Here is a 26204-nt window from a genome sequence, read left to right as displayed (position 1 = left end):
TAAACTTAAAAGCTTTTGCACAAAGGAAACCATAAACAAAACAAAAAGACAACCTACAGAATGGGAGAAGATATTTGCAAACATAGCAACTGACAAGGGATTAATTTCCAAAATATACAAACAGCTCATACAGCTTATTATCAAAAAAAAAAAAAAAAAAAAACCAACCAAAAAAATTGGCAGAAGACCTAAATAGACATTTCTCCAAAGACACACAGATGGCTGACAGGCACATGAAAAGATGCTCAACACTTAATTATCAGACAAATGCAAATCAAAACTACAATGAGGTATCACCTCACACCAGTCAGAATGGCCATCATTCAAAAGTCTACAAATAATAAATGCTAGAGAGGGTATAGGAAAAAAAGGATCCCTCCTACACTGTAGGTGGGAATGTAAACTGGTGCAGCCACTATAAAGAACAGTATGGAAGTTCCTTAAAAAAACTAAAAGTGAAGTTACCATATGATCCAGCAACCCTACTCCTGGGCATCTACCCAGAGAAAACTCTAACGCAGAAAGATACGTGCATCCCAGTGTTCACAGCAGCACAGTGTACAGTAGCCAAGACATGGAAGTACCTAAATGTCCACTGACAGATGACTGGATAAAGATGATGTGGTATATATACATAATGGAATATTCAGCCATTAAAAAAGAATGAAATGCTGTTTGCAGCAAATGGACAGACCTAGAGATTATCATAGTAAGACAGAGAAAGACAAGTCACTTACATGTGAAATCTAAAAAAAAAAAAAAAAAAGATACAAATAAACCTAACTTACAAATCAGAAATAAGACACAGAAAACAAACTATGGTTACCAAAGGAGAAAGAGGTGAGGAGAAGGATAAATTAGGAGTTTGGGATTAACATATACACACTACAATATAAAAAATAAACAATAAAGACCTACTGTATAGCACAGGGAACTATATTCAATATTATGTAATAATCTATAATGGAAAAGAATGTGAAAAATAATATATATATGTATATGTATAACTGAATCACTTTGTTATACGTAACCTGAAACTAACACAACATTGTTAATCAACTATATGTCAAAATTTTTGTTTAAGTCATACGTTTTGGCTGGGATTCAAGTTCAAAAGTATATTCTACAGCCCACAAAGTGGTTGCCTGCACCACTGGTCCAAGATGTATCTAACAGACTAAAGGTATTCACTGATTTTTAAAAATATCGTTCCCCTTCCAGGTAGGATAGAAGAGTTAAGAGGTAAACCAGCATTCCCATCCAGAACCAGAAGCCAGATAATGTCTAGACATCATCTCTTTGAAGACAGAGAGCAGCTAAGGCAAGAAGAACCAGAGGAGGTGGTGATATTACAACTGCAATGGCTTCCACCTAGGGGTCACTTGTGAATTCTGGGAGCAAACAGAAGACTGATCATCTACCAGAAAGGTGTGCTACTGGTGGGCAGAACAGTAGCCACCCCACCCCCCAGAGATGTTCACATCCTTATACTTGGAACCTGTGAATGTTATGCCACATGGCAAGGGGAATTAATATTGCAAATGAATTAAGGCTGCTAATTAACTGACCTTAAAGAGGTTATCCTACATTATCCAGGTCGACCCAATGTAATCAAAGGATCCTTTAAAGTGGAAGGAGGCAAAAGTGGAGATCAGAGTCAGAATGATTTGAAGGTGCTATGCTGCTGGCTTTGAAGATGAAGTAAGGGGCTACGAGCCAAGGAATACAGACAGGCAGCCTCTAGAATTCAAAAGGGCAAGGAAACCGATTCTCCCCTAGAGCCTCCAGAAGGAACACAGCCTGTCAACTCCTTGATTTTAGCCCAGTGACGTCTGATTGGACGTCTGATTCTCTCAACTGTAAAATAATGAATTTCTGTTAAGTCACTAAATTTGTGTTAACTTATTAACAGTAACAAAGGGAAACTAATACTGAGATCTGAAAGGGTGTCTAAAGGAATGAAGGAATGGTTGGTCTTCCACCTAGGACACTTACTGAATCCTGGGATTGCACAGGGCCAAGAGTAAAAACCTAAACACAAAGCCTCTGAAACGCAGAATGGTGCTTCTGGCAGCCTAGGGAAGCAATTATGAAAAGTGTGGGATCCCCTAACGGAGAGACTGCTGAGAAAACTTCGGTTCTTAGTTGAAGACTCAAAACAGCAGACCAGAGATAGATGGAAACTGAACAGGACTAGAAGTCAACCTTACTGGATTAAGGCAACCATTCAGCACTCTCACTGTCAAGCAGAAGGAAAAATAAAGATCCTCTCTGGAGGAATCTATCATCATCCAGAATCTCTAAATACTTTATACACATTATATGGCTTGCTATCAAAATATGTCAAATGGCAGGAACACATGACAGAAAACCAAGAGAAAAAAGATAACATGAAGAGACTAACAGATAATTTGGATACTGGAGTTGGTGACAAAACTTTTAGGAATAAATTAATATGCTGAAGAAAACAGAGCAAAAGATGGAAAAGAGATGAAAAGAAGGAAACTCAGAAAACTAGCATCTATAAAAAAGAATCAAATGGAAACTCTAGAATTGAAAAATACAGGATCTGAAATTAATATCTAACTAAGAGATGTTTAATAACAGATCAGACAAAGGAGTAGACAGATTTAGAGACCCAGATGATAAATCAACAGAAATTATCCTAACTGAAGCAGAAAAAAAAGAGGATGTAAGATACACAAAAGAGCACTGGACACATATGGACCCTAACAAAAAACTCTAACATACGTGTAACTGGAGTCTCAGAATAAAGGGGATAAAGGTGAGGCGGGAAGTCCCATAAAAAGACTGGCAGTACCGCCAAGCAGGGCCACTACTCTCCTGCCAGCACCATCTGGTTCCCTGGCCCAGAGGCTCTATCTCACTTTTTGCCTCTGAAACAGCTTACTTACACCTAAAATTCTATTGGTTCCCTGAACTCACTCCTGATTGGTTATTTCCTTCCCTCCTGATTGGTTCATTTCCCTAAATTCTGATTGGTCCATTTGTAGTTCATTTGCATGGAGCTCACTCCTGATTGGTTATTTCTCTCCCTCCTGACTGGTCCATTTCTACAAAGCTTGTTCTTAATTAGTCAACTTTCCTTATACCTCATTTACATATGATGTTGCAAAGCATAAACTGGCAACCTATAAAAGCCAGTGTAAACCTACAGATGGGGTCCAGAGCTTGGAGTGTTAACTTCTCTGGGCCCGCTGGCATAATAAACCTGAGTTTTCCAACTCTCCAAGTGCTGCTTGGTCTCTCGCCCGGATCCAGGTTGCTGTCACAACTGAGCTGTAACACCGAGCTATAACACTGAGCTGTAACACATTTTTCCGCAACAAAGGCAGAACTGAGAATTTCTAAAACCTATTGAGACATCACCTTCACAGATTCAAAAGGATCTGAAAACACAAAGAAAAACACAAAGAAAACCACAAGACACAAAGTAAAAAATCTTAAAAACACTCAGATTAAAGGTTCCTTAGCTTCCTCTCACCACAAACAATGGAAGCCAGAAAACAATGGAATCTTTAAAGTGCTGAAAGAAAACAACTACCAACCTAAAATCATATACACAGCAAAGTACTGTTCAAAAATGGAAGTAAAATAAAAATATTTACACAGAAATGTTTACTGAGTGCCTACTATGTATGTCAGGTACTGTTCTGGGCACTGGGACTACAGCAGTGAATAAAACAAAGTCACTGCTTTCAGAAAGTTTCATCTTAATGTAAGAAGTCAGAATATAAACAAATTAATAAATGGAATACATCATGTGTTATCTCTACTAGTTCCTCCTTGAAAAAAATTAAGCATCCCATTCTATTTCCAACCATCTTTCCCGAACTAGTCATAACTTCGGATTCACATTTCTATCTAACAGTTTTGTGAATACCCCCACAGCATCTAATATAGTTTATGTTTCCTGTTAATCAGTAATAATCTCTAATGTGTAATGTATAACCCATTGCCTATTTATAGTAAACCCAAAAAGTGTGATTAGTCATGACTCCTATCTGCAAGCCAATACTATATTTCCTTAATGACTCAGAAATATTTCAGACTATCAGAGCAGCAATTCTCAACCTGTTTGGTCTAAGAAATCCTCTTCATCTTAGAAATTACTGAGGATGCCAAAGAGTTTTGTTATGTGAATTATAAGTATCTATATTTATGATACTAGATATTAAAACAGAATTTTTAAAATACATATTAATTCATTAGAGATAACAGTAATAAGCCCTATTATATGTTAATACAAAACCATTTTTATGAAAATAAATTATATGTTCTAAAACAAAAAAGTGAGAGAAGTACACTATATTAAAGTCTCCTTAATATCTGGCTAAACAGGAAATAGATTCTCATACCTGCATTGAGATATAAGATCCATGTATCTCTGCATTCAATCCTTGGTAAGTTGTTTTATTTGAGAATAAAAGAAAATGTGGCCTCGTACAGCCTTTTCAGGTAACTATGGATATTCTTTTTGATATTACACCAAAACTCAAAAAGTAGTTTAAGGCTACTTGCAACATAAAATTGGAAACCGTATTAAAGAACTTTTGATACTCTTGCTATATTAAAATCCAATGGTCTATACAGTACTTTGAATGAATCATTTACAAATGCATGACTGTAAAATAACACAATTGGTCACTGGAAAATTTGTCATTTGGAAAATACTCGTTCATTATGCTAAGCAGATTTTCCAAATGTTGATAATATCATATAATATTTCATCAGGAAGCTGTCAGTTTCACAGACACAAATGTAGTTTTCCAAAATTCTAATTTTCACTTTAAAACTTTAAATATCGTATCACTGGGAACGAATACTGTAAGCAGTTTTCCTTGAAATAAGAGGCGTTATTTCCTTCATTTTGGAAAAACATTTACCATATGTTTATTTGCCATGTGTCAAAATAACCAGTTTTTTAGTCATTCTTTCAAATAAAAGTGGTGCTCCATCTTAAACAGCTTGTTCAGGTCACAAATCAAACAACTGCACAAATGCTTTTCTCTAAGACAACCACTGTACTTTAATATACAGAATACTGCCAATTTTGCCACATGTTATCAAGAAGACATGTACTTAAGGGATAAGATATGATAACACTAATAATTTTTACTGCTTCACCCAGGATAACAAGTGAAACTGGTATTTTTTACTGAGTGCATGGTGTGAAAAAAATAAAACGACTACTCATATAGCTGATGCCACTTATCTGATTTGTGCTAAGGTTCCTGTGGTTTCACCCACCCATTGTTTCTGCATCATCAGTACAAATCCCAGCACATTAAAAAAAGGCAAATAATATCTTACAAACGTTTTGCTCTCATGGATCACACTTTGAGAACTACTGTATCAGAGTGACTCAACTGTTTTTAACATCACTGTCAGTTCATGTGAAGTGCCAGGGAACTACATGCAAATAATGAAGTTTAATCTAAAAGTCTCACTATATAGAGAGAGGCCTTAAAAAGCTTGCCCTGTTGGAATTTAAACACTTTTTTCTTGCCATCTTCTTACACTATCACTAGGCATTATCTGAAAATCATAAAATAATTAGTGCCAGAAGAAAATCTTGTCTGTCTCCATTTGGTTTAAAGATAAGGAAACCAAGGAAGCAAGCATTTACTAAACAAGGACAAACTTCAATGAGTATATATTTACTGTTTCTACGGTGTCAGAGACTTAGTGTGATACACCCTATGGATGAAGATGACTCAGCTCTCACCCTCAAAACCCTCATAACTAGCTAGTGATTTAGGAATTACCATGGCTACATTACAGCCTCATGTAGGCTACACCAAACACACATACGAAGTGCAGTGCAAACAGAGGTAAGGAAGTAGTGAAGCCAGAGAAGAGGGACCTGGTAAGAGATACGGTAACATCTGAGCAGGGTATGAGTACGAGTATATCAGGCAGTTAAAAAGAGAAACAGCATCACAAGACAACCAACGTGAGCAAAAACAGGAAAACATAAACTTGTACTACATAGTAAGAAGTAGTAAGTAGTGCCATTGGAGGTAGTGGGAGAATCAGGAACAGTAGATAAGACTGAAAAAATCAGCTGAAATCAAGGTGGGAAAGCCATGAACAGCATTTTTCATTATTGAAGAATCTGGACTGGACATTCAGTAGGAAATGTGTGTAGCAGCCAGGAGGATAATGAAGTCTTTTTTAGTTTTTATTTGGTAGTATGGCAGACTGGAAGCCCATAGACGAAAGGGCAAAATAAAGAGGCCCTAGATTATGATTAGTTAGTAAAAAGGATAACAAAATTAATTTCAGAGGTAACTTGATCAGAGCTAACAGGATATGGGAAGTGCAGGGAAAAAGAATCAAGTATGACTTACAAATTCCAAGAATGGATAACTAGTAAGCCAATCAAAGGAAGAAAAGCCTTAAGGAGAGAAGGCAGTGAATTTGGATTTCAAATGGGTTTCAGGGAAACCCAAAATGTCACAAATTTCAATGTGTCCACATTAGAGGTTTTTACTTATAAACACTAGCTAAGAGAATCAGAAAATACTTCGCAGTGTCTAGTTTATACTTAATCCCTAAAAAATGTAGTTGTGATTAAGAAAGGATATATTACCAAGCAACTGGAGTCAATTAATACTTGAATTAGAAGTATGACAGTTTCAAAGGAGATAGCAAAGCAAGCCTGGGAGAGGTGTCTTGGATTAAAGCTATTCTTAGCATTGTCTAAACAAATGTCTTAGTAATAAGGAAATGTTACCTAATACTTCATTATCTGCTGTACTTTTTGCCAAAATGTACTAAGTGTCAGGTCACTTGTGACATTCCTTTTAAATGGAACATAGTAAAAAGGAAAAATGCTATTGAGCAAGTTCACATTAAGGGGAAAAAAAAAACATGGAAAAACTCCCAATACAGTATTTGGCAACTTCTCATCTAAATCCTCACAACTCTTTGGCCTTAATACTAGTATTCTCATTTTTAAAAGTGAAAAAAGTAGGGCTCTGAGAAGTTAATCCGCCAGAGCAGCTGCTACCTAATAAGACCTTTTAAAACTACCTTCTAAGATATCAAACTACCCATCAATTCAATTCATATAACAATTGGGCATCATGATTCAAGATCAAGCCAGATGACCACTTATCAGTGGGTGAATAAAAATTTAGGAAGAAAGCAAAACTTTACAAAGAAATTTAACTTACACGATTGTAGATACCTACTGACTATAAAATGTGCTATTCTTTTGGAACTGAAGATCTAACATTGTCCCACATTTTAACAAGTTTGAGCAGTTTTGCTTTGCTTTTGATTTTTTAAACACTGAACATATAAAGCAAGGACTGCCACTTAGACTAGCTCCATGGGCCCCAAAGGACTGTTACCCCAGGTTAGAAGTAACCTCAGATTATGGATTATTCTCTCACCTAGAAGTGGTCCTCAAATGTCAGCCTAAACACTCATTCTTCTATTTATCCCATCATTTAATGGGAATAATGAAGCTATTTGTAAAGTCACATAGTAACAGTGTCAAGATCAAAAGATGACCTGTATCCACAGTCAAGATCTTAGCAAAGTTATGGCCTGTGACACTATACCTATTAAAAGACAATGTCTAGCAGAAAATAGAGAAGGAGGCAAAATGCGTAACCAAAGATATATAGGTTCACTGTCATAAAATGAACAAAGAAAGGGGGAATTGATTAAATTCAGGAAGAAAATGTTTTCCTTCATGCTTCTGAACTATGTTAAGAAAACACAACAGCAAAAAAAAAACCTTCATCCAAAGGGCACCCTAGGAACAATGAGTGGAAGTTTAAATGGAAGACTTAAATTCCAATTTTTTAAAAAAAATCAAGTGTTAAACTTGGAATGAGCTACATCACAAAACAGCTCACTGTCACTTATTTGTAGTTAAGCAGATTGGAATGTTAAAGAGAGGATTCTCAGAGACACTGGACAAGAACAAGGACTTTCAACTCTGGCTGTGCATTAAAGTATACAGGGAAGATTTCTGCTTAATGACAATTCCTAGTTCAAGCTCCCAGAGACCCATTTGCTTAGTCTTGGGTTGTAAGTGTTAGCATTTTAAACAATCCTCAAGAAATCTGAGTAAGCTGAGTAGATGGCATCAATATCAATGTGCTGGTGATGGTATTATGCTGTAGTTCCACAAGCTGTTACCACTGCAGTAAAATCAGCAAAGGGTACTGGGGATCTCTCTGCATCATTTTTTGCAACTACATGTGAGTCTGTAATTTTCTCAAAAAATGTGACAAAAAAATCCCCAGGTGATTTCACTATGTAGCTAAAGTTAAAAAGAAAAAAAAAATTAGTGGACTGGAGAATCTCAAATTCCTGCCAATTCTAAGAGGCTGCAAATTGTTCTTCCAATCTGAGCCATTGAAAGGTAATTAGGAATATCTATCATTTAAAGGAATAATACTTTGCAAAGCCAAACAAGTAATTTATGCTTATTCAACAATAAAAATCCAAACTACCTATATCCTCTCATTAGTATATAAACTGACTGGATAGATAAGTATTATACAATGATTGTCATTCATCTCTTGAACTGAGCCAGACTATATGTATTACAGTAGGTAGCCTCTCAAATGGCCCCCAGGATCCACCTCCTCGGCTTCACTTTTGTGTAATCCCCTTCTGAGTGTGGGCCGGACTGACTTACTTAAAACAAGCAGATAGGGCAAAGTGATGGGATATCACTTCTGAGATGAAGTTATAAAAAGACTGCGGCTTTCATCTTGGGGGCTCTCTCTCAGATCCCTTACTCTGAAGGAAAGAAGCTACTGTGTTGTAAGTGACTTTCTGGAGAAGCCCACATGGCAGGAACTGGTCAACAATCAGCCAGTGAAAAATCTGAAGTCTGCAAACAGCCCCACGAGTGAGTTGAGAAGGGAATCGTCCCCCAGTCAAACCTTGAGAACTGCAATCAGCTATGCTCGTTGCAGCCTTTAAAGAAACCCTGAGACAGAGGCACCCAACTACGATGAATTGTGATCCATAGAAACTGTGAGATAATAAATGCTGGGTTTTTTGGAGGGGTGGGGTATTCTTACTTTTAATTGAAGTGTAGTTGATTTACAATGTTAGTTTCAGGTGTACAGCAAAATGTTTGTTTTTAAGCCACTAAATTTGGGGGAAAATATAGGACTAAAGATAACTAATATATAAAGCTACCACAGGTTAAACCCAGAGGAAAGGAATCTAACCTAATTACTTCTGCCTCCCTTTGTTCACAGCATGAAACCTTTCAGCTTCTACAACATTATCATTCACAGTTAATAAACCCCGTTCCACCTTAGCTGACCTCATCATTACCAGCACACACCTTCCTCATTCTTTCTTCAATTTCTAGACTGGCTTCCTATCCTTTTCTACCCATCTAAATCCTAGACACCCTCCAGATAATATCCACAGATCTCTCTTCCATGAATCCCTACTTCCATCCCCTTAGCACTGACCTAATAGCTTTGAGTGTGTAAATTCAATGAGACCATGAACTCCTTGAGAATAAGTCTTCTCATATTTTCTTCAACATTTAATACAGTAAACAATTAACAATATCTAAGACCTTATATCCCTTCCAGTGTATCAAATAAAGAAACCCTCTCAACAGTTTTGCTTTAAAAAAAAAAAACAGCACCAGGGTGGGTAGGGAAGGGTGGAAGAAAAATGAAGTGCTCCAACCTAGAATGTGAAATGTTACTAGTCTCGTTTGCATGTTTGAAGTAACTGTATAAAGATGACTTTATCTGAAGGATAACAGTAATGATAACAAATCCCCTCCATGATTAGATAGTAAGTGTTCTCCAGGCTCTTGAAATTCTCCTTTTATTAGTTTCTTAAACAATTTGCCTTCCATCATTAACCCACATCTATAGTAACATACCACTAATCATCACACATGGAGAAACACTGCTGTTAAATTTCAACTTTCACTTCAACTTTCAACCAGTGGTTCTCACAGCAACACCTAGAATGCTTGTTAAAACAGACTGCTAGACCCCACCCCGACAGTTTCTGATTTATCGGACTATTGCTATAAGCAATTCAACAAGATTTAATATAATTTAAAACTTAAAGCTCAAGGAGATCAGCTGGGGAAAGATAAAAGTTCAAGAGGAACAGACCAAACCAAGCACCCTAATAGCTTCAAAACATCCACACAACACTATTCTCCCTTCTCTCTTCCTCCTCATCCCTCTACTCCTTCCTCCAAACAAGTTAAACAATTCAAATTTATCTTTATAAACACATTTGAATTCAGTATCTTGGAAACAATGAGTATCTCCAACTCACTGAGATTTTACAAGGATGTTAGATAAACAAAGCATTCATGTAAAAAAGACCAATCTAGTAGTTTAATTCTCTGGTTTTACCTTCCCAGATTTAAAAGAAAAAAAGAAAAAAGAAAAGCAAAAACTGAAGATTCTGAGATGTAAATTTAACTTGCCAGTTAGAAGAGGAAATGCAGGGGCTAGAAGTGACTCCCCAACCGATACACAATACACTGGAATACACTGCCTCTAATTTGTTCCTGAAACCTCACCTTAGAAGTTCTTTAATTAAATATTTTAATTAAATAAATGGGTAAAATAATACTAAAGATCTCAAATCAACAGCCAACAGGAAATTTCCCTCATAAAGGTTACATATTTCTTTCTTTAAAACAGATTATTTATCGCAAAAAATCTTAAAATAGTTAACATGTCCACCCATTTCTCTTTATGTCTCCTCTCTAACAGACCGCTCACATCTAACAGCCCTGTGCATCTCTTCCTCAGTACATCCCTTAAACATGGTATTCCTAAGGGTTACTGCCCTTCTCTGCTCATTCTCCGAGTCAAAATCAAGACACTGGATGAACTATGACTACTCCAGTGATTCAGATCTTACTGGAGTGGCTAAAAGATATAGAGATGCTTGGGTTCCAACTCACACTTGACTAATGAACAACAATCTCTGGGAATGGAAACCAAGGACCTCTATATTCCTCACCTTTATATGCTTCTTAGGCAAGATCCATGCCTCTGCTTTAACAGAGTGACCAGCACACACACAAGGTACAACCAATATTTGCTAAACCATTGTTGCAGAAACACAAAATGGCAGTCCTTCAACTGCAGAATTGTGTAGTGTTAGTTTGATAAATTACTTAGCAATTTTGGCAATTGTATTAGACAACCACTATAATGATAATACTAACCACTGTAATATTCATAATACTAGTTAAGTAAATATAGCTGGGTAAATTAAGGGCTTTAAGCAGTTCTCCATCAATGATATAAGTTAAAGAAAATCCCCAATCTTTTCTGAAAAGCTCAAAAACTAAGCAGCCACGAAAGAGTTAAATAAAACAAGACCAAATTAGACAAACTATAACAAGAAAGTTACAGAAAGCCAGAAAACCAATAGTTTAAAAGAAAAAGTGTTAACTTAAGACTAGAACCAGCAGATATCTACAAATAACAGTATTAACCTACTGTTGCCCAGAACTAGTCAGAAAAAGTAATTTAATCTCTCCTGGGGGAATTTGACTAACTTGACCTTTTTACATTTCAATCTTTTTCTCCTGCATATTTATTTTTAAATTCACTAAAATATCTGATTTGATACCGACAAATAGCACCTGGGGAGAAGGGGATTTAAATTTTTTAGAATTAACAGTAAGCTCTCTGCTGTGAACTAAGTAAAACAAGTAAGCCATTGTTTCCCTTAAAGTTTAAAATGTACTGTCATATTAAATCAGCATTAGTTTTAATAGAAAACCTTACACCACTAACATTTAAAGCCTCTATGAATATAAACAGGTCGTATAAATCAATGAAAGATAAACATCCCAGAACAGGGTAAAATGAGCAAAAGCAAAGGGCAATTTACAAAAGAAATACCAGTGCCCAATAAACACATTAAAAGTTCAACCTCATCAGCTTTTTAAAAAAAAAACAAAAGCAAATTTAAAAAATGATGACCCTTTTATCTCAAGCAAGCAACAACTGGTGGCAAAAAACTAGTTTAACCTTTCTGAAAGCAATGTGATAATATGCATCAAAAGCCTTGGAAATAAGCTAATTCTTTGACTCACCAATTTAATTTATCCTATGAAAATAAAGCATTCAAAGATTTATCTCTACGGATATTCCCAATGAGGTGTATAAAAGCTAGGAACTAGACAATAAAAGGAATACCATTAGTAAGAAGAGACTGATTAAACAAATCAGATTTGTAATCACACAAGCACTTGAAAAATAGTCACTTATTGACAGGAGAAGTTGTTGACATTCCTTCAGTTTTTGTAAAATGCGTTTTTCTACGAAAACATAGAACATACAGTTTGATTCTGCTATTATTTTTTTAAATGTATAGCTTACCCACAGTTCTGGAACAATAACTACAGTTCAAATTCTGGTATATCTCTGAGTGCCAAGAAAAATATTTTTTTCTTTTCTTCCCTTGCCTAAACAGTTTTTTCTTACAATGTTCATGTGTTACCTGTGTAAATTTTAAAGTTTAAATCTATTAACATAAATAACCTATAACATAACCAAAACCTAGTTTAGATCTAGTGTATTCATCTGGAGAAAAAATGGTCTGGGATAAATCCTACCCTTTGATTTACTGATATTTCTAAATATGAGCTTTTATGAGTGGGAGGTAATTAGGTTTCCTCATTGATTTCTGCTTGGAGGAGGTACGGGGATCGAACCCGGGACCTCTTGGGTGCTAAGCATGCCCTCTACCACTTGAGCTATACCCTTCCCCAAAGGTGGAGACAGATTTGTGGAACAAGTGAAAGCACACGTTTTGTTTGTACTGTTTGTTTTTGGGGTGGGGGGGAGGGATTAGGTTTCTTCACTGAGCTAAATATGAACTTTTAATAAGGGATAGATACTTATGCATTCAGGAATTCTATTTAAGAGCATCCTTAACATGAAGTAAACTAGAAAAAAAAGGGCTTCCAAAAATCAGAAATGGAAGCATGGTAAAAGTAGGACGTCTTTAAAAATCCATAGTATTTTGTAGTTCTTCTTAGTTCCCCTAAACTAAGAAAAAAAGAAAGATGTCATACACATTAACTACATCTCTGTTCCAGAAGTGACATAAAGAAATTGTAAGGTTTGGCCTCAGTGATTGAGACACACCTCAGAGCTGAAAAAGTTGGATGAGATTTCAGTACAATGAAAACAGACTGTAAGTTAGATAATAAATATCCATGAGTTTTTAAAAGCCAATTAAAATGCCAATAAGGTAAGTAATAAGCTTGAAAACATCAGGTTTCATATACATTTACTATATAATGTATATGGTAAATAAATGAAAAGATAATTCAAGGTTTCGCTGTAAATTCAAGTTTCCTCAAAGAAAACAAAGTTTCTTAATTTAGTGGCTTAAGAAATCAACTGTCATATTTTTAGAATCAGAAAGAACAGTAAACTTATCTTTCTTCTACAACCTTTCAATGTCCTCCTGAGAGTACCTTATACAAAAGTTTGAGATTTCCACTGTTTAGTAACAGCACCAAACCAGAATTTTTTTTTTAACTGTTATTCAGAAGTTTTCAAATAGGCCTAAATAGATGGTTCCATTTTCAAAAGAACGTGTCGCTTACTAGACAATACTGTAAAAATCTATTAATCATGCAAACTCAACAAGTAGGCAGGGACATACTAATTTTGCCAGTCAGTAAGAGCCAACCAATTTTAAAGTGGGAAAAAAGTAACTGATATACAAGAAGACAATAGTAACCTACTACTCATGTATATAGTTTCCTTCCATGTAACTAGTGTTTTCTAAAAGTAGCACTGAATCAAGACTTCATTTTTATTCTTCAGTCCTATCCCTGACCCCTCATCACAACTGTTTATCCTCAAATGAAAACTTTTCATTTCCTAAGGCTCAAAAACGCAAAATTTGACCCACAAGGTTAAATGAGATGTGATTATCAACTTAAACTAAGCCTAACTTACTGACCACGAAACAAGAAATAATCAGATAGAGGAGTCCAGAGGCAGAAAGCCTCCACTTGCAAATTCACAAAAGAGTCTTGCCCAATATTAGACAATAACACTGCGTTCTGCTGTTGTTTTAGCTGCAAGGCTGGGTATGCAATCCGCAGTAAGTATTGCAACAGTTTCGAGTATGCCAACTGGAAAATAGTAGGTAGGTCCCAAGCAAACAGCAAAGAGTAAAAAGATACAAGCATAAGCTTCACAATCTGAAAAGAAGGCCCATCAGCACCTCTTCCGAGAAATAGTTCCCTTCCCCCACCTTTAAGTAGCCACTTAAGACTGCCAAGCAGATCCATTTCTTTATTAACTGGTGCCCACTTGGGGCAACCGTAAACCAAGCTGCTCTTAGGCCTACTCTAACCCCTTCCAAAAGTGCTCAAGTGAGACTGGTGGCCGGAGAAGCAGTCTTAGGGGCCCAGTTCTTCCTGCTCTTCTGCAGCACCCCCTCCACTCCGCCCCGCCCCGCCCCTGTAGGCGCTCCTAGGGCCAAAGGAAGGACATCGGGCCCGGGGACCGGCAGGAATTGCCCGCAGGAGAAGTCTAAGGCAGCCGCAGGCCTCCGCCATAGCAGGACCTGGAAAGCACCGCCCCCAGCGCACCTCCCCACACCCGGGTAACCGGCGAATGTCTGCTTTCGACACCCTCCAGCCCCAGCAGAGGCAGCGGAGGAGACAGGGCCGGGAACCCCCGGGCCCGGCTGCGCACCAGGCCCAGGCCTGCTCCTCGAGGCCGCGCGGGCCGCCCGAATCCGCTCCCGGGTCCGACAGGGTCAAGCCGGCGCGGGGGCCACCCTCACCTGGATGACCTCGTTGACCTCCCGGATACATTCCACCATGTGTTGCAGAATCTGCTCGGCCGTGAGCACCTCGTAGCGGTAATCCTCCTCCTGCTCGTGCCCCGGTCCGCCGCCGCCACCGCCGCCGCCGCCGCCGCCGCCGGGCCCCAGAGCGCTGCCGCCGCCGCCGCCCGTCTCCCCGCACAGCAGTCCGTCCCGCTCCCCGCCGACGCCCAGCCCGGGCTCCACCAGCTCCACCTCGCCCAGATCCAGGTTATCATCGTCCGGCTCGTCGTCGTCCTCGTCCTCCTCCTCCTCGGCGCCGCTGTCCTCCTCGCTGCACTCCTCGTCCTCGTCGAACTCGTAGTTGTAGCCCTCGTCCGAGTCCATGGCGCGGCGCGCGGGGGCCCGGCGGACGCTGGCCCCGAGGCGAGGGGAGGGCGGGGACGCCGAGGCCCCGGCTCTCGCTCCGGCTCCGGCTGATGTCCGGACGCAGGCCTGGCTCCGGCCCCGCGGGCCGCGGCTCCTCCCCGGGCGCGGCGGCTGGCGGCTGGAGGCGGCGGGGAGAGCGCGGAGGAGGGAGGGAAGGTGCGAGGGTGCCGCTCGCCGCCCTCCTCAGTCAGACGCGGCTCTGCTCCGGCCTCCGAGAGAAAACAGTCCCCAGCGCCACCTCCACGGCCGCTGCTACCGCTACTGAGCCAACAAAGGGGCGTGCGTCACCGCGTCGCGCTGCGTCGTCGCGTCACAGCTCCTGTCGTCACCGCGCCCCGCCCCGCCGCCCCTGCGTGCCGGGCGGGGAGACCCCACGGCCGGCGCCGAACCTGGGAGCGCGGCGCCGCGGGAGTCGCATGTCAGTTCCGGCTGCGGTCGCTCTGTGGGCCGATCCCGGGGGCCGTGTCCTTGAGGAGGCCGGGGCCCCTGGTCCCCGAGAGGCGCCCTTCAGCCACCCAGGGGGCGGTCTTTGCCGCAGGCCGTGGGGAGCCAGCCGCTCACGCCTTCCCACCGGGCGGTAGGGACGCTTCCCGCCCGCCCTGGAATAACTCCGGGGCGGCCTCGACTGCTGAGCTAACGCTCCTCTTGCCGGGGCTGCTCAGTGGAAATCTGTTTCATGCAGAACCTCTAAACTGAGTGGCCGGTGAAGCTCGTTTGGAGTAATTCCCTTGATTCTGTGCCCTGGTGCAGACGTGCAGTGGTTTCCGAGTCGCCTGTAGTGACGTCATTTTAAAGAAGCGCTTCCTGAGCGCGGCTCGCCGGGCACCCGCTCAGGGCCCGCGGCGATGCGCAAGTCGCGGCTCTCCTTCCCTGAGCGCTGCGTGAGGGCTTCGCTTGTGTTACTTACCACCTTCGTGGCGCCGCAGTCCCCACTAAGACCTGGGGCTCAAAGGGGAGCCGACTTGACCAGGATCACACAGCGCTTGCCCTGTATTAGCCCTTAGGTGACCTTAAACATCAATCATAAAAATACTAAAAGGGGAAGGTATAGCTCAAGTGGTAGAGCATATGCTTGGTATACACGAGGTCCTCAATTCAACCCCCAGTACCTACACTAAAAATAAATTACCTCCCCCCACCACCACCAAAGAGGAAAGAATTAGAGAAAGAGCAGAATAAACCCAAAAGCGAGTAGAAGGAAGGAAATAAAGATCAGAGTGGAGATAAATAGAGTATACAAAAACAATGGAGAGGAGTGAAATGGACAAAACTTAAGCAAGATGGACCAAGAAAAAAAGAGAGGAGAAACCAACAAATTAAAAAAAAAAACCTGTATAACACACAATGTGTATTCCATACTGGGCTATATATAAAATGCATTATAAGACAATATAGGCAATGATAGAAATATTTACAGGGACCATATAAAGCAGAGAGATAGTAGTGGTCTCTTATCCAGAAATGTGCTGTATGAGATGAGTGTTGATGAATGGATAGGAGTTTAACAGAGAAGATAGGGAAGATGGTCTAGTCTAAGAATAACAAAAGCAGAAGTACAGAAGGTGCGTGTACAGTAGTTTAGTTTGGGGAGCCTAACGTGCAAGGAGGGCAAATGGCAAAATATTAAGCAAGTTAGTGGCCAGGACAACAAAGAGTATTTTATACCACTTTAACCGTAGACTTAAGTCTTTGTAAGTAGGACAGGAGACGCAGAGAAGTGTTCTTAAAGAAGAAAAGGCATGAGAAAACTCCCTCTTGGGATAACTTGAAGGACTGGCCAGACTGGAAAACTTTTAAAGTCTGAATCCCTAGCTTCCTGATCAATCTTACTGTTCAACATGCAGGTTCCCTTTGGAAATTTATTTTGAAAAGTTAAAGATTCCTTTATAATGTAAATAAGGCACAACTAACTTGTCCATTTTGTAAATTTTTTAATAATCAAATTTCCTACAATAATCTTAGAATTTGCAAATTAAAACTCCTAAAATCAATGCTGGTAGGTCTTGGTCCTTTGATTCTGTTTCTAGCAATTCTAGGTTGTCACAACTGGGGCGAGCTAAGGACACTAGCAACCCTTCTCTCTACCCCATCCCCGTTGTTACATACCTACAGAAAAAAATCAGCAATGCTCATCAATACTCTAAACTTCTCTGCCCTGTCTTTCTTTTCATCCACCCCTACCTTGAGTAAACCCTACCATTCCTATCCTCCACTTTGGTACTGGAGCATCTGACCACTACTGTTGAAATTTGCATAATCATAGGCATTCTGTTATTAAATTCCAATCACCTACCACAGCTGAAGCCTCAACACCACCCAGCAGTCCTGTTAAATTTTTCTAAATTGTTCTCTCACTCTAGGCAACTCTTTCAGACTTTCATCAGTTTTTTCACACCCTCAACCCTGCCCTTCCAGATCCTCCCAAAGTACATGACTTTACATCACAGAGAGATTTGAAATCATAACGACCAATGTGACCGAAGCATGCTGAGCAAACAAGAGAGCGCTATGGGATAAAGTCAGAGGCGGCAGATCAAGGCAGGGGGCCAGTAGGTCCTTGTAGGCCATCTTAAGAGGTTTACATTATTACAATGGGAAGTATTAAAGGATTTTAAACAGAAGAATGGAACAATATGAACTGGCTTTTTTCCCTTTAATAACTGGCTGCTTTGTGGAGAATGGACCATGAAAGCGGAGACCAATTATGAGGCTATCTCAGTAGTCCAGGTGAATAATAACAATGGCTTGGGCTAGGGTTATGGAGATAAGTGGTCTGCTTCCTATATAATTTGAAGGTAGAGCCAACAAATTTGCTGATGGCTTGACTATGGGGTTGCTAGAGGAATCAAGGATGCCTCCTAAATTTAGGGCTTGAGCAACTGGATGAATGGTGGTGCCGTTTACTTAAACATGTCAAATTTGAGATGCTTGTTAGGCATCAAAGTAGAGATGCTGAGAAGGCATACTAATGTACAAGACTGAAGGTCAGGAGAAGTTAGGAGTGGAGGTAGAATTTCACCAGAATTTTGTCCACAAATGTTGAGAAGCAGCACAAGCTCAAGTTTAAGAGCTTAGGCTCCAGAGGAAACAGCTGAACTTGCCTCTGCCTCTCCAGCTGCTGTTCATAACTTTGAACAAATCACTGAACCTCTCTGCACTTCACTTTGGAAGATTACAATTCCTATTCTCATAGGATTATTTGTGGGTATCAAATGGAATAACGTAGTTAAAGCACTTGACACGGTGCCTGGCACATAGTTATGTGTTCACAAAATTAGAAGGTTTAAAAATTGTCAGGTCACCTTACATCTTGTGGAGGGGGGAGCTATAGCCAGTTGGACTTAACAACCTTTTGATTGGCCTTATTTTTCCTTATCCATATTTGTACATGGCCTCTGTCATCTGCATTTTCCGCAGAAGAAAATTGGTCTGCTTTTTCTCAGAAATGTTTTCCATAGTCTCATGACTTCTTTTTTGGGCAGTATCATAGTGCTTCTGAATTTGGGGGGCTCCTATTCATGGATAAACCATCGTAACCAGATTTTCAACAACACTCATTCTGTTAATATTTTTAAAAAATATCTTAGAATCAGGTTAGTTTATAAGGCTATTAAAAGAAACCAGTATAACAACTTGTCTCCAGCCACAAATTGGCCAAGGGATGACCCACATAGGATGTTTTCTTAAGTGACTTGATCTTAAAGGTATTGTCCATGTTACTGCCTTCTCAGCTATGGTGATTGCTGGGTAGGACAGTAGTCTGTAAACAACAACAGGACAAGGTCCTTGAAAAACAATAGGCACGTTAATATTTCCTTGGTGCCAAAAGAATAAATGTTCTGCAATTAGGTAATCCCATCGTCCCTATGTCCTAATAAGATCAAAAATATTAGTACACATTTATTAAATATCTACTCATAGAGCAAAACTCCATAAATATTTATATGCTCACCAAAAGGATATGAATGAAATTCCAGCAGGAAGAATATGCAAGTGCTTTTCAGATAAACAGAAATTAAAATAGCACTGGAATTTTTCTAAGGGCAGATAATAGAGCCGTAAGCTCTGGAAAAGCCTCGAGTAATGGCAGGGCATTAGGGTGACTAACCATTGAAGTTGGCACAGAATGGGGATTTCCTGGGATGTGGAAGTTTCAGCGCTAAAACTGGGAGATCTCAGACAAACTGGGACTTGGTCACCTCACCAAAAATTCTTGTATGATGTAATTGAAACACTGTTTCCAAAACTAAGTGGAAAGAAATTGCTTTTTGTCCTTTTGTTTCTAAAATCTTTTTAATGTAGCATTTTTTGCTTTTTTTTCCCTTAATGTTTGAGTTGGTCCTGTGTTTTATCAGGCAGGAGGTAAGAAAATTAAATTTTAAATTTAACATTAAATTTTAGCAAAAGTGCAGAAAGATACTAACAAGCTAATTGAATACTTTGCATTTCTTTAAAAACACTTGTGTACTTCATATTTTGTTACAAACAACATTTACATATTACACTGTTGTTGAGAGATGGATCTTATCATACAGTTCTATGTGATGAATAATAATGAGGCTTAGAGAAACTGAGGTTATTTGCCTCATTAGAAGTCTGGTAAAAATAGTAATAACCAAAAACAGAACCTGAGATTCCTGACTGCAGCCCCCTCTACTTTATCTTTCCTCTAGAATACAGTTTATAGCCTTTATTATTGAACCAGAGATTTTATACAAGTGATTGTCTACAGTGTGTGGTAAGATAATGTGGGATCCAAAAGTAAAGTACATACATGCTTTCATACAGTTGGACAAATATGCAAAACCATAGTGTCTGTACCATTCCCCGTGTTTGCAAGACACATTTATTTGGCCTAAATGTATACTTACATTGTAGCAAAAAATAGCAAATGGTCACCCCCCTAAAAAAAGTGAACATATTTTTGTGTCCTAATGACTTAATCATTTGAAGAAAAAAGTGTTTTTATAACAAAGTTTGCAAAAGAAATGCTTCACTGTGGTTTACAATATCTCTATTGTATTGCCTTGTGGATGTATTTAAATGAATGGATGAATGAAGGGGCAAAAAGTGAGCAAATATATTATTGAAGGTCTACTGTGTGCCAGAGTAGGTGCTTGTACATTTTATTTTTTTATTTTTGAAAAGAATTGTTTATTTTTTAAAATTTTTTGTTTAAATTTTTTTAAATAACTGGGTTTTTGGGGATTGTTTCTAAAAAAGAATTGGGTTTTGTTTTGTTTTTAAAAAGAATTGTTGGGGGCTTGGGGGGGTGTTTTTTGTGTTTGGTGGTTTTGGGGGGGTTTTTTGGTTGTTTTTGTTTTGTTTTGTTTTTTGTTTTTTTGGTGCTTGTACATTTTAAATTTACTCCTTATGATCTCCTGAAGTTGGGACTCTTAACTTCATTTTAAAGATGAGGAAAAAGACTCAAAGATGAAAAGTAATTTGCCAAAATTCACAACAGGTGGCATAACTTTGATTAAATCCAAGTTTTCAGAGTCAGAGTCCACTGTGTTTTCCATACACTTCTCAGTAATTGTAATAAGATCTTATTCCTGTTCTAAAATGTGCCTTGGTATTTGTTGCAATTGAGTAATTGCTATCAAGCCTACTGCTGTCTAGATTGGCAGCATAAACACTGACTCTGTGCTATGTTTGTTCCTCCTGGAAATAGGTAATAGAAATAGAATAGTGAGTAAAGAGATATGTTATCCTCTATTCAAATAGTCCCACTTTAATCTTGTAGATAAAACCTTAGCATTTTCAATGAAAACTTAAAATACATGTCACAATTGTTTTTGGTCAACCATGAGTAGTTATTTATAAGTGACTCCTCAGTGCAAAGCACTTTTCTAGGCATTCTGGAGAGATAAACAGAAGAACCCTGTCATCTAAGAGAGCATAATTTACTTTAAGGAAAGGGACTTAAATTTGAAGGAAAGATTAGTTATAAAGATGGTAACTGTGTGGTTGAAGAGATGTCACAAACCAAGAAGAACGACACAGATGGTGAATGCTGAAGGAGTTTACAAGAGTCAGAAGCCACTAAACTGAGATGTTCTAAGAAAGTACTATACACTAGACTTTCTCGTGCCTCCGTACCTTTGCATCTGCTGTTCCCTTTGCCTGACACCCTCCCGAACCACCCCCAACTAATCTATGTGCTTCAAGACTGCTGTTTTTTCAAGCCGTTCCAAACCTGGCACTTGATGCCTAGAACATGAGTTGTCTATGTGTCTCCCATTACTAACAAACTTCCAAGCTTTTGATAATGTTGGAATGAATCAATGAATCAACCGAAAGCTGTAAACCAATAGACACTTATCGTCTGTCCTCAAAGTGCATTAATTTAATCTTGCTGACACTACATCAACATTAGTGTTCTTAATGTTCTCTGTTAATTCTTCTAGACCTAGAAGAACTTGAAGATTGTGTGGAAGAGGAGGAGGGCACCTGATGCGTGTGTCCTCCACAGCATCCCTTATCCAGGGTTTCTCTCGGACAAATGCCCAGCTCACCTCTCCCATCCCTAGTGGTATCTCAACTCTTAATAGCTCACGGCAAGAGAGGACTGATGTTGGAATTCAACACATTGGACACAACTGATACAATGCAGCCTGTTTATGAATGAGTGAGGGACGGTAGCAAGGAACAAAAAGGAAATGCCATAAGGACCTGAAGATTGGAGTAACCCAGGGCACCTGACAGGCCCATCTGGCCCCAAAGCTTTCAGAAATGAAAAAGCTTTTCTTTTTCTTTTTCTTTTTTCTTTTTTGTATTTCTCTCTTGGCTTTTTTGTTTTTTTCATTTGTTTTGTTTGAGACAATACCGTGATTTAAAAGGCATAGTCACCTCTTACAGCTCCAGGAACCAGATGCCACTCCTTAGAGTCATTTTGCAATGTGGTAAGAACTGGTTTTTCAATTCTGTCTTTCCAGCTGTACCCTCGCGGACATCAGTAAAGTAATAATAGAGCGTTTGTGATACATGGCCTCTTGTCCAGGATGCTTGGCAAGCTGCTTCACATTCTGCTTTCATGAAAAGATTGTGTAGCATGTTGGATGCATGTTTTGACACACTCAGATGCTGAAACACTGAACAGAATTCCCGTTTTAAAGAGCTTGAAAGGTCAGTAGTTACATTGTCTCTAAATGTTATTAAAATGGAATAGTCTCAAAGGGTTAGCTCACTGTTACTGATTGGTGTATTTTCACACAAAGCAAAGCTGGGCATACGCAGACACCTTTTTTTGTGAGTGATGACAGATAACAAACTGCGTGCATGAGCTATGAGCCTGTTTTCTTTTGAGTGATTGTATGTGGGAGGTTGTAGGTGGAGAGGGTCAGACAGAGGGATGTCATGTAAAAGTGAGTACTACTCAGCTAACTTTGAGAGGCACTGCTGGGAGGCAGTTAGCACCATGGGCTCCTGAGCTAGGAGCCTTGTTAAGTGTATCCCCTTGGGCAAGCTTCCCCTCTCAAAAGCCTTTTTTCCGCTGTATTCAATACCTTGTAATAGCCTATAACGAAAAAGAATATTAAAAGGAATGTATGTATGTGTAACTAAATCACTGTGCTACACACCAGAAATTACCACAACATTGTAAACTGACTGTACTTCAAATAAAAATTTAAAAAAGGCAGCCTGCTATCCCATTTTTAAAAAATCAGAAGAATAATAGGATTTTTCTCATTGTAAGGATTAACTGACAATGTCAAGTATTCATTACATTATCATTATTGGACACAGGAAATATACAGTGTTTTGTTTTGGACCTGAGAATATACAAAGATGATGATTCAGTCAGTTTGAAAGCAGTTGCCCTTTGAAGAACCCAGACCATTATTCATTTGTCAAGTTGCTGAAAAACATTGCTGTGCACTTCTTGTGTGTTTGTATTTTTATTAGTTAGTTCAACAAGTCAGTTGTTCACCAATAGTATGCCAGACACCAGGCCAGCTGTGGAGAACAAGAAGATAAATAAAGCTCTCAAAATGCTCACAGACTTGTGAGGGAAACAGGCATGTAAACCATTAATTACATTATCATATGATAAGTACTGTAACGATGTGGGATCTCACTGTGAGAGACACAGGAAGACAGGCATCTCAGTGTGGGAGGCAGACCAGGGTGTCGTGGAGTGCTTCCTAAGGGAGGTACGGCCTGAGCTGAATATAGGACGGAAATCAGTGATGCTCTGGAAAGAAGGAATATGTATGTACATGTAAGCATGAAAAATATGGCATATTTGAGCCACGGCCTGTTTGGAGAACGGCCAGTGTGTCAGCATGTCTGAAATGTAGGGTGTTCGTAAGACTATTAGAAATGCCCTTGTCCCTTCTTATATTCCTTTCCCTTTTCCCTTTTTTAAAAATTTTTCGGGGGAGAGGTAATTGGGTTTTTATTTACTTATGTTTAATGGAGGTACCGGGGATTGAACCCAGGACTTTGTGCTTGCTAGACACATGCTCTTAACACTGAGCTATGGCTCCCCACCTCTCTTCCTTTTTTATCCTTTCTCCCCTTCCTCCATAGGTAACTTGGCAAAAGTTTCCATAGCTTGCAAATGGTAGTGCTGGAAACCAAGGCCCTGATTCCTCCATCTCCAGAGTCTGTTTTTCTTCAGCTGTGCTACTTTGAAGATTTTTCACTCTTTTAATAAAGTTTGTCGGTATTCTCCTAGGATTTTTGTGAGAGAGACTATGTCAGGTTGCTTGCTGCACTAAACTAATTTTGATCATTGCATTTGGATTATATTGGGCAATAGGATGAGTGCAAGGAGGGGAAGATGTGTTCCATATTAATTCAGTTAAATACACATTTACTGAATGTAGCAGGACATAAACCATTGTATTAGAGATTATTGAAAATACAAATCAGGTTACATGTCTTATTCTTAAGAAGCTTACAGTCTAATACAGGAAATGACACTTACAGGAAAAAAGTTAATGCAAGACAGCTTATCTGTTAAGCTTAGCACTAGGGCAGTGTTTCTTAACTTCTTTCTTTCATTACCATCCCCTAAGGAACTTTTTTAGACCTCTTAATCCTGATCACCTCCCCTCAGGAAATTTTAACACTGCAAATATACTGTATATTTATGTACTGTATGTAGATCTTTGTACATAAAAAGACTACTTTTTGTTTCACACATACACCCTCAAGAACCAATCTTTCCCCCTTGGAGGTAACATTGCCCGTGTTTGGAACATATACACTTGGCTATGGCTATCACTTTCAAAGTCTAAGACTGACAGTCAAATGCTAGTCTCAGAATTTTGGTAAATACCTACCAAAGATTAAATATAATTTAAAAATTAAGTTTCCTGAGTTAAAAATAAAACCCACAGCATTAGATAAAAAAAAATTAATGATGAATGGATAAAGATGTGGTGTGTGTGTGTGTGTGTGTGTGTGTGTGTGTATATATATGGAATAGACTCACAAAAATAGACTCACAGACATAGAAAACAAATGGTTACCAAAGGGGAAAGGTGGGAGGGATAAATATGGAGTTTGGGATTAACGGATACACACTGCTATATATAAAATACACAACAAGGACCTACTGTACAGCACAGGCAATTATATTCAGTATCTTGTAATAAACCATAATGGAAAAGAATCTGGAAAAGAATACATATATATATAACTGAATCACTTCCTTGTATACCTGAAACATTGTAAATAAACTATACTACAATTTTAAAAAATTTTAATTGAAAAGTAAAATAAAATCATTGTATATATACTTGTGTGGCTGAAGCTCCTTTTCAAGTGTATTCACAATATAGTCTGTGTAATGGGAAGGCAAGAAGAAAATGGAAAAGAATTTGAAGCTATAACCATGATCGGTTGAAAGAGAAGCTCAAGTTTGTAAATTATTTCAACGTCAGCCCACTCTTATCATCTTCAGCTTTTCCTGACACCCCTATCTTGTGCAGATTTATGTGTTGTTTGTTCTCTGCACGCTATTGAATCTCTTCTCATGTGTTTCTCTGCCATTTATACATCCTCTTTGGTGAAATGCTTCATGTGTTTGCACATTTTCTAATTAGATTGTTCCATTTGTGTCTTTTTTTGTTGTTGTTGTGTTTTGAGAGCTCTATATTCTGGATACTAGTCCTTTGTCAGATGTGTGGTTTGCAGATATTTTCTCCCAGGCAGCTGTAGCTGATTTTTCTGCTTCCTAATGGTATTTTTACCAAAGCAGAAGTTTCTAATTTTCATGACACCGGAATGATCCATTTTTCCTTTTATTGATGCTTTTGCAACCACTGACACTCTGGGATCAGCATTGCTTCTTCCTTAGACCTTACTGCAAATGCAGACCCTTTGAACTAGCTTAGCTACACGGGAAGGCCTGGAGAGAACCCGAAGTCCTGCCTGGAGAAGGCGAGCAGTGGAGCAAATGCCTCCCCTAAATGTGGAAGAGCTACAGCAACTTCCCAGAGCGGAAGGACAAGACAGAAAAGCATCACAATTCAATACCGTGTTTTATCATCTACTCTTGGAAAGGGGAATTTGTGGAACAGCTTTGCAAAATACTGCAAAGAGAAAATGTAACTGAGAAAACTGAATAAACCCCTCCTCTAATACCAGGGGATAAAACATTCTCTAAAAATTCAGGAGTTTTAAACACAATGTTTTCAAATAATTAGTTGAGCCCTCGGATCTCCACAGGGAGACCCAGAGGTGACAGTGGGGGTGAGGATTTGGGAATGGTGGAATGTCTGTGTGTGAGAAGACGTGAGGGAAGTTGATGTTGCTACAAGAAAGAATGGAGGTAAGAAAGCCAAGCATTTGTGGCAGGAGGCCGCAGTCCAAGGAGAAAAGCTGCCGAGGAAGTTGTTTTTGTTTTTGCTTTTTCAGAACAAGTTTATTTAAACAGTTTTTAGCTGCCGTGTTGCTATAGTATTATTCCATTTCCCAAAACCTTTAGAAAAGTCAGCTTCACACTAAAGAAT

The 26204-nt window shown here is 39.2% G+C and overlaps 1 protein-coding gene across 1 annotated transcript in view; it reads right to left on the bottom strand.

Moving 5' to 3' along the window:
- The window catches only part of ARIH1 (ariadne RBR E3 ubiquitin protein ligase 1), a 90137-nt gene extending 74471 nt beyond the window's left edge, over window positions 1–15666 (bottom strand). The window contains exon 1 of the mRNA XM_032468983.1: window positions 14827–15666. Within this exon, the coding sequence (XP_032324874.1) occupies window positions 14827–15195 (369 nt within the window). The 5' untranslated portion in view covers window positions 15196–15666. The remainder of the gene's footprint in view (window positions 1–14826) is intronic.
- Window positions 15667–26204: the final 10538 nt, after the last annotated feature.

The sequence above is a fragment of the Camelus ferus genome, chromosome 27, assembly GCF_009834535.1.
Source record: "Camelus ferus isolate YT-003-E chromosome 27, BCGSAC_Cfer_1.0, whole genome shotgun sequence".
In the NCBI taxonomy this organism is placed as follows: Eukaryota; Metazoa; Chordata; class Mammalia; order Artiodactyla; family Camelidae; genus Camelus; species Camelus ferus.
Note: the sequence above shows the minus strand (reverse complement) of the source record. Positions and strands in the feature narration are given on the sequence as shown.